General features: G+C 42.8%; 1 protein-coding gene across 1 annotated transcript in view; it reads left to right on the top strand.

Annotated features, from left to right (window-relative positions):
* The window catches only part of GDA (guanine deaminase), a 68,492-nt gene that overhangs the window by 40,178 nt on the left and 18,324 nt on the right, over positions 1-9,990 (top strand). The window contains exons 7-9 of the mRNA XM_015406979.1: positions 2,942-3,049; positions 4,742-4,849; positions 8,152-8,249. Coding sequence (XP_015262465.1) covers positions 2,942-3,049; positions 4,742-4,849; positions 8,152-8,249 — 314 coding nt within the window. The remainder of the gene's footprint in view (positions 1-2,941; positions 3,050-4,741; positions 4,850-8,151; positions 8,250-9,990) is intronic.

Genomic DNA, 9,990 nt, shown 5'->3' with positions numbered 1-9,990 from the left:
GGTAAGACCTGGGAACCCTAGCACTAATGCCCAAATGAAGCCACCTGAGCTAACAGAAGTTTATTTCTTCCCCACAAACCAGGATTCTAAATAAGGATTAATTAAACCATGGTTTGTAGAGAGGAAGCAAACTCTTTTTTACCCAGATGTCTGCATTTGGATGCCACAGCATGCTGAAGCTGATTTAAACCAGTCACATTCTATCTGCAAAGGCAAAAGGGAGAAATGCATGCAAGTGTGACAACTAGGTTTGCACTAGGGTTGCCAGCTCTGGGTTGGGAAATACCTGGAGATTTGGGGGTGAAACCTGAGAAGGTCAGAGTTTGGGGAGGGTGCATTACATTAATGGGGTATAGAGTCCACCTTCCAAAGTTGCCATTTTCTCCAATTTTGCCAAGTCCAATTTTACCTGTAGCTGGGGGAGTCCCGGCCCTCCACGTGAGTTCCTCGGAAGTGAGTCATCACACCGGGCATGTCTCCATGCTCCCAGCACTTTGGCAACCCTATGAACTGCTCTCTGTCATCTGGAGATCAGTTATTTATTTATTTATCCTTAGATTTGTATCCCGCCCTACCCCGAAGGCTCAGGTTGTAATCCCAAGTGATCTCCAGCCTAGTTTGAATGTACCACAGACAAACAAAGGCTAGTCATGTTGTCTGAATGCACCCTGCATTTAAAAAAGTTAGAATGCTTTGCTGTGTAGGAGCTTTTTTATTTATACAATTGATTAAAACATATCGCACCTTTCTTGTCACATGGGGACTCATGGTGGCTTACAAAAGAAAACAAGGTTTTATGAACAGTTGTGAATAGCTCAGCAGTTGTGTTTTGAATAATTGAAGTATGCAGGGGTCGTTTTATAGAAAAAAAACTAGGGGAACTCATTAGCATAACTCATTAGCATATGCCACACCCCCTGACATCACCGGAAGTGTGTCATAAGGCCACACACCCCACCCCCAACGGTCCCGGCTGCCGCTGGCCTTGCAGTTCCACTGCCGAGCCCCATGAGGGGCCCGGCGGTTGACCTGCAAGGCCGGCGGGAGTGCAAGGAAGCCCCACGAAGGCCCTCCCTGGCCCCAGGCAGGCAGGGGTGGGGAGAGGCAGGGAGGAAGCAACTTACCCCCCCTCTTCTCCTGCCTCCTCCTGGCTGAATGAGGGCCAGAAGTGGGGCGGCCGGAAGCAGGGGGCGGGGCTTCGTCATGTGCCCCGCCCCCCGTACCTCACCTGGGGGAACTGCGATCCCCCGCGATCCCCCCCGAAATGACCTCTGGAAGTATGAATGAGTGGAATAAATGCTGAGTATGAGGAGTCTGAGCTCAGGTTTGAACTCAGGGTCAAACTAGATATGACAGACCCATCTCTTTAAATGTAGATCTGATCCACTCAACCATTTGTAAAGCCGGGTCTGAAGTAAAAGATGCCATGTGTCTGAGTGATGTTTAAACCATCACCCTGCCCACACCTTCCTTCCCCACGGCTGTCTTTATCCCAGCTGGTTCAATTTCCAGTATTACAGCACAGCTAAAGAAAGGGTAATGATGATGAACATTATCGGGGTAAGAAAACTGCACATGGGAGAAGGATTTGACAATCCTCATCATACAGCCCTTTTGTGCTTAACACTGGACCCCCAGCACCCATTTGATATGTGATAGAGATGGACCTTCATTTAAAGAGGTGGGGTCACTATTGTGCTTAGTTCATTATTAATCATGGGCTTTAAACTGTTGTCCTTCGGCAAGTCCCTAAATTCTCTGATACTGACTTCTGTAAAGTGTGGGTGTGAGAGGACTATTTCCCAAGGATGCCATGCAGGTGAATAAGAGGAGGACAATATAACACTTTGTAAATGATAAATAATAAATTATTGGTATTTATACAGTTCCTTCAAAATAAGTAGCCAATTCTCTCCTGATTGTTCTTTCCTGTTTGCGTGGTTATTTTTATAAATATACAAAAGGTAACAAGTCATTTTAAATGACAATGATTTTGTGCTCGACACAAATCAAAGACGACAGACCTTCTGATAATTAAGTAGCGAACTCCTTGTTAATAATGATGAATCAAATTCTGAACCTGTACACACTGAGCATTTTGGGCTAGCTGGTTGATGTTACTGTTTTACTATGAAGGATTTCAGACAGCCTATCTATTCCACTTCAGGAACTGGTTACTAACTTTTTTTCCAGTCATTTCAGACAGACCTGTTTTAGTAACAGTTTAGTTAGTTTAGTTTAGTTAACGGAATATATTTACCTGTTCATACAATGCCAGTTGTCTCCCGTTTGGGAAGTGTGTCTGAGGTGTTGTTGACGAAAACTGCTTTCCTCAGGTCTTCAATCCCTTCTTCCGGTTCTGAATCGCTACAGTGGGGTGTGTAACATGCCACGTAGCTTTTCCTCCAGTGACGGGTTTTTCGCACCCTTTCCCCGCCAGTGGCAATCTTTCCTCTTTTTTAAAAAAATGTTCTATTGGGAGTGCTATAACGCTATAACAGGATGTCAAATCAGTGTCATAGCACTCCCAATAAAATGTTCAAAAAACCCCACCCCTCTCAGGGAGATTGTGCGCATGGTGGAAAATGGCAGGAAAAGAAAGTGGCACAGTTTGAAATGCCCACAGCACTTCAGAGACAGCTCCTTACCTGGAATTGCTGTGTGAAATAGCCGTCCCTGTACTGGTTTCCTCTATAACGGGCCAATAATGGAAATCATGCGGTTTAAAAAGGTAATGTAAAATCGACCTATATGTATATCATGCTTTGGCCAAAGCAAAGCAAAAACAGTGTGCTTTGGAAAAATAATATTTTCTGTTTTTACTTTGCTGCTTCCTTTTTAATAGAGAAGAATCTTGTAATTGCTTTAAGAAATGAACCGATAGGTATAGTTCAACAGTATACAAATTCCTATACTTCTGATACTATTTTAATATTCCCAGTATGCAAGGGTGCACCCCATAGTAACACCCCGCTTTGGACCATCATGTACAGAGGAAATGCTTGGTAGACTGGGTGACTTGGCAACAGCTCATGACATTCATGTGCAGGTAAGATTTTTCTCTTATTTTATTTACAGTGCAGCCCTAAGCATAGTTACTATGGTCTAAAGCTATTGAAATTTATGGTCTTTGCAGTAACTTGGCAGATGATTGCACTGTCAGTGGAACACACAGCAGTTTTGGGATAACCAATAGCACCACATTGAGGGGGGGAACCTGTCTTGTCAAGTCCTTCAGTCATGGTACGCATGGGAAAGAAGGTCATATGGAAGCAGTTTCTTTCAGGTTCATAGGACCCTTGTCAGAAAGGATCACCTTGCCTGTGCACTGCGTATATAGATCATTCATGGGGATTTAAAAATTATAAATGGTTCTTTGAGCATGCCCTAATTTCCCTGCTTAGTACAAATCTTAATGCAGGTGACAGAAAGAACCTTTGTATTCAACATTTCTTACTTTACCACACATTCCATGTGATTGTGCTAATTCTGTTCAAAGAGAATTATTGTTGTACTTCATCATAAATGTGAAATTGTGTCTTGGTTATTGTTGGGAGTGGGGAGATGTCATTCCCCAAGACAATGTTTCTTTTTGTGCGGAAATCTGGCAACCACTCAAATGTTTTGTTGTTGAGAAAATGTGATTCTTTTCCCAGCTCACTAAGCCATTGCAATTTAGAATGTGGAGTAAATGTGATTATATAAGTAGAAGAGGTACCGACTGGTTGTGAGCCTGCCCACAAAAAAAGTATTACTATTTTAGAAGTTTCTTTTAAAAAAAACTTGTAGATTTTTAAACTGTCCTTGTACTTGTCAGGGCTTTACAAATCTCCCATTATTATTTTTAAAGCAGAAGATACATTGTTTCCCCACAGCAAGGCTTTGTTTCTTTCTTCTATGATGCTATCCATTTGCCTGGTAGAAGAAGATAGTTCCTTATCACAAAGTGCTTTACAGTCTTGGTAATGGAGGGATTGTCTTTCTGTCCTTCTCCCCATTCCCCCTACCCTCAAGAAGAATCTCACTCAGGATTGCTTGGAACTGGTCATTCAACACAATATGAGTTGCTATAATTACATAAAATTTTAACTCATGGATATTTATAGGTCCTTGCCTTCCTTTGATTCTTCCATTTCAAAATGATGCCTTATCATTGTGTGCATACAGGGCCAGCCCATCCAGTAGGTGCACACAGGCAATCACCTGGAGTGCCAGAGGTGAAGGGGTGCCCACCAGTCTTCCTGTCCCACCTGCCAGCAGCATTGGGATCTACTATGACAAGCAGCAGTTCCAGGAGTGAGCCCCCTTCCTCCTTTCCTCTTCCACAGTGCAGTAGTTGATGAGAGCTGGAGGCATCTTCCTTCCTTCCCACCATGTGGGGGAGGAGTGACTTCTTTGCCCTAGCATAAGGTAAAGGCTTTCCTTGCTCGAAAGCCAGTCGAATCCGACTCTAGGGATGCGGTGCTCATCTCCATTTCCAAGCCGAAGAGCCAGCACTGTCCAAAGGCATTTCTGTGGTCATGTGGCCGGCATGACTAGATGCCAAGGTGCACGGAATGCTGTTACCTTCCCACGGGTACCCCAAATCATTGGGTTGGCCCTGTGTGCATGGTCCAGAACAGTCCACTCTGTGTGGTCAATGAAGTCATTAGGTACCACTTTGAACATTGTGTAATACGTAGTTTTTTGTTGTTGAAATTAACCATTAAGTGAAATACTGTTTCCTCTTTTGTCTTCACAGAGTCACATAAGTGAGACAGAGGAAGAAATCAAGCTTGTAGAAAAAATATTTCCTACCTATCAAAATTATACACAGTTATATGATAAAAATAAACTTCTTACAAACAAGGTATATTAAGTAACACAAATGTATCATTGAAAACGTATGAATAAATCCTGCTCCTCGCCCAAGAGGCAAGAAAGTACTGTTGAAATAACTGTCGCTTATTAAAGTAGTAATTAATTAAAAGATCATGGTCCTTTGCCTCTAAGAAGAGGGGGAAACAGAAAAATATAATGGTCACTAATCTGCATTCAGCTTGATCCAATTTGGAAGGATCTTTTGAAGACTGAAAGAAACAGTAATGTTTCTAAATCCATTTACAACATCTTGTGAAGATACAGTTTTCATAATTGGTGACTGAAGCGCCATAACACAAGTTATAAATGCATAGAGTTTTCCAGACCCATTCTTTGTGATCGTTTCGCAAAAAACTGCTTTAACATTTTAAAAAATTGTGATCACAGTAGTAAATTGTAAATACCATTTGATGCTGCTGTTAGTGGAAATCTAACATTCAGTGTCATCCCATGCAGTTACACCCTTCTTAGTCCATTGACTTCAGTGAATTTAGAAGGGTGTAAGGTAGACCCTTCAAGGACATTCAGGGTATCCAGTTGCTTTAAAAAATCTCATGGGATATGACTGGTATTCTCTGAAAATCTATTTTTGGATTTTCAAATTCACATAGCATTTTACAGCAGAATTAGTGTTAATTACCAGTTTGTATATACAATGTTAGTCACTTCAGTAAAACTCAACAAAGGTTATGCTTAATAAAGTCAATAATATGCAGGTTTTACCACTGTTTACCAGTTTAGAAATTTGTATATATTCTGGGTAAACAGCAGCTATCAAAATGTATTTCTGGGAAACAAATATTATTTTCAGTTTCAAGAAATACCATGTCTTCGTTTAAGAAAGCATTCCATTTTTAAGCATACATGATACAAATATAATAAAATTCTGTTCACCACTTGCACTGAATTTTAATTGCTCAGTAAAAATGTGGGATATGTTGCAGCCCACCATAAACTCTCAAGAAGTTAGCATAAGAAAACACGATCAGGTAAGAACTAACACATAGCACACATGAGGGTGACCTTTTTGATATGGGATGACTCTCTAAAATGTGAAAACCAAGATCCAGTCAAAAGAGTAAACAAGCCCTTCAGAGTGGGTGTGGAGCACTCCCAACTGTTGATGAAATGGCAAATTAGGATGAATCTGAATAATATACATAAGGCCATAAGGAGGAATAATTACTTTTCGCAGTATGCTAACTATTCCAAGTCCTTATTGAGTCAAAGTCTGATACTATCAAGTTTGCAAATGGATCCCAGCTGAACAGTTTCTTGCTGGAGTCTCCCTGTGAAACTCTTCTGCTGAAGGACTATGACCTTTAAATCTGTTGAATGTTCAGATATAGTGGTCGTGGGTCCAACCTCTGAGAGGGCATTATTTTTCACAGCCACATAGATATTTGACGACTGAATGGAAGCAACACATTACTACTAAATCACAATGCTGCTTGATGACTGAATATTCCCTTAAAACAGTCAATCTTTGCTGGGCACAGCCGTCTATCACTAAGGAAGATATTGAGGTTTTTCTTTCTTCGTTCCATGTTCAAAGTGAAGCCCTGTATTTCCCAGTCACAAAACAGTCAAAGTATTAGTTAAAACTTTTATTTTAAAATTATCTGATCACTCTAGATATGATTAAACAAAACATTAAATAGATACACAGAAGGATGATTGCTAGGTCCCCCTCGCCACCAGCAGGGGATGCTCGGTAGGGTTGCCAGATCCAGGTTGGGAAACTCCTGGAGATTTGAGGATGGAGCCTGGGGAAGACAGTGAGGTACAATGTCACAGTGTCCACCCTTCAAAGCATCCATTTTCTCTAGGTGAACTAATCTCTGTAGTTCACCCACCTGGTGGCTAGAATCTCTACACATACAGACATACCCTATAGGAATCAATCATACATAAGCATGCATGTCATTCTTATTGGATGTACTATGTGAGCCTTGGATGTACTATGCCGTGGATGTACTATGTGAGCACTGATTTTATATGTAACTTGAAATTTGATTGTTTTACTGATTTTACTGTTTGTATGGCATTGCCTCTTGTTAGCCGCCCTCAGCCCACAGTGGAAGGGCGGGATATAAGCTGACTTTTAGAAAAAAAGATTATGATTCAAAGCTTCTTACCATGAGGTTTGCCAAAAAGCAGGGTGGGGGGAGGCAGATTTCACTGAATTCCAGATCTGGGAGATTCAGAGGTAACAAGGTATGTGCAGCTTATAGAGAACCTATGTAATAGCTTCTCTTTGGGTGATTTCGCACTCTTGATTTCGCACCGCCGTTTGCCCCCACACAAATATGTCAATTTCACACCCAAAGCTGCGGGGCTGCATTTTTACTCGCGGCTTCACCCGATTTCCCCCGCAGTTTCGTGATCCTGGTTTTTGAGGATCATGAAACTGCGGAGGAAATCGGGCGAAGCCGCGGGTCAAATGCAGCCCCGCAGCCTCGGGTGTAAAATTGACAAATAGTGTCGGGGCAAACGGCGGCGCAAGCACGAGGCAGCTCTAGTGCGAAATCGCCCTTTACTAAACCCTCTGATTTGTGCCTTCTAAGAGCATAATGTAAGACACCTTTGAGTATCCCAAAGAATAACTGTTGCAAACTCTGTTCTGTTTGCTTTTGGATTCATTCTAGGCATAAAGCCACTTATTTATAAAGTTATCCTTCAAGGCTGAAAGTTGTAAGTTAGCTGGAACAGTGGGGGGGGGGAGCATGCTTGTAGAGTTTACACAAGAACCTCAATGCAAATTTTCAGGTTGCTGTGTCAGAGCATCCTAAACAGTGGTTTAAAGTTAAAACAACACAGAGAACCAGCAGTGTTCCCCACTGGTTTCTCAATGTTTCCATTTTTAGGGACACTTTGATTTAAAACAGGCTTTCCATCCTGGCCTTCACAACATTCAAAAGTGACACATTCCATTTTTTTTGTTTTTTTGTTTCTTCTGTGAAAATACCCTGTGAAGGATTGCTACATTTCTCCTTGGAGTTTGTGTCATTGAAGCTTCTTCATTTTCCAGCTGTGGCCTGTTCATTTTAATCTTTCCTCCTTACCTTGAAGTGGGTAGGATTCTGGTTCTGCATACAGACAAAGGAATTGACAGCATCTTTATGCTGGGGTATGGAACTGGTAGCAGCAGAATCAGTAAAACTTATCATGACAACCAGGTTCTGTCAGATAATTATTCAGTGTTACATATCCTTCCTAAGTACAAGGACAAACAAAGCTGTAGCAGTTCACAGGCACCAGCAAAAGCAAATTATGTTGTTTTGTCTTTAGACGATATTGGCTCATGGCTGCTATCTTTCGGATGAAGAGCTGAAACTTTTTAATCTTAGAGGAGCCGCCATTGCACATTGCCCCAATTCAAACACAGCGTAAGTAAAAATAGTATTATTTATTATAAATGAATTAATCTAAACAGGGTGATTCTTTCCAGAAAAGACTGTCTTTCTCATCCATATTTTGAAGTCTCAATATAGACAACCTGAAGATTTACATAATTTTAAAATAGAATAAGTGTAGAACTACCCTCATGGGGGTGTGTGGATATTTACTATGACCTATTTGTGGAAGAAGAGAGTTATCTATCTCTGGTTTCTCCAACCCTGATATGCACAGATATCATTTCTATATGTTCTAAGGTTGCCTTTTATTTTATTTTTAACAAGCCCTGTTCCTGTACCTTTAACATACAATCTAACACACTGGAAGTACAATTCAGTTAATCTATATATCTAATTCCAACAGGGGGCGGGTTGTGTGGATACTTATTTCCACCAACAGGAAGCTTACTCTTCCCCCAACAGCTTTTCCTACATAGTCAGTATACTTCCTGTGTCTGCAGAAAAATTCAAGAAGTAAAATAATCCCTTCAGGGAGGGTTGAATTCCCCCCAGTACCTTTTGAAATGGCCTCTGCAGGGATCTAACTCCAGGCATCAATGGTGAGAGAGATAGAAGGTTTGGGGCTGGGGTGGGGAGGCTTCTAACTGGCTCTGTCAGTAAAAGGGTGGGGGAAGGGCCCTTTCCTGGCCTCTTTTGGTCTCTGAGGGAGGGAGGGAGCCTTGGGGCCTGGCCTGACAAGGGCTGCCAGTACCAGCCTGGGGAAATCCCTAGAGGTTTTGAGGTAGACTGTAAGGAGGGCTGGTTTGGGAAAGGGAGAGGCCTCAGCTGGGTATAATGCCACAGAGTCCACCCTCCAAAGCAGCCATTTTCTCCAGGGAGACAGATCTCTGCTGTCTTGAGTTCAGTTGTAATTCTGGGGGGGTCCTCCAGGCCCCACTTAGAGGTTGGCAACCCTAGGCCTGGCAGCAGTTTAGGGTCTCCAGGTCCCCCCCTGGCCACCGGCAGGGGATGGGGGGTAAGGTTGCCAGATCCAGGCTGGGAAACTCCTGGAGATTTGCGGGTGGAGCCTGGGGAGGACAGGGACCTCAGTGGGATACAATGCCACAGAGTCGACCCTCCAAAGCATCCATTTTCTCCATGGGAAGTTATATCTGTAGTCTGGAGATGAGCAGTAATTCCAGGCAATTCCCCAGGTCCCACCTGGAGGCTGGCATCCCTAGGCAGCACCCTCTGGGTGACTTGATATCACTTGATTTGCATGCCTCAATTAGGTCCAGCTGCTTGCTACTGTTCATCAGCAGCCACCCTATGAAAGCCAGTGTGGTGCATCAGTTAGAGCTTCAAATTAGGGTCTGCGAGACCCAGGTTCAGATCCCCATCTTGCGGTGGAAGCTGACTGGGTGATTTTGGACCAGTCACATACTTTCAGCCTACCCAACCTCACAGGGTTGTTGTGCAGATAAAAAGGAGGAGAGAATAATGTAAGCTGCTTTGGTCCCCACTGTAGAGAAAGACTAATTTTCCTAGGTAGAGGCTGTGGGGAGGGGTGTGGAGATGGAAAGGTGAAGACAGAGCGGCAGATAAAGGTAGGTTGGCTGTTGAGTGGGAAGGAAATTGTGTTGTCGACTCCAGGTTGGGAAATTCCTGGACATTTGTGGGGTGGAGCCTGGGGAGGGTGGGATTTGAGGAGGGGAGGAACTACAGATCAGTATAATGCCATCGATTTCACCCTCCAAACCATACATGGAGGAGAGAGAGAGAGAGAGAGAGA

Source organism: Gekko japonicus, unplaced genomic scaffold, assembly GCF_001447785.1.
Source record: "Gekko japonicus isolate JY-2015 unplaced genomic scaffold, Gekko_japonicus_V1.1 scaffold1623, whole genome shotgun sequence".
NCBI lineage: Eukaryota > Metazoa > Chordata > Lepidosauria > Squamata > Gekkonidae > Gekko > Gekko japonicus.
The sequence above is the reverse complement of the archived record's forward strand: the minus strand, read 5'-3'. Positions and strand labels throughout refer to the sequence as shown.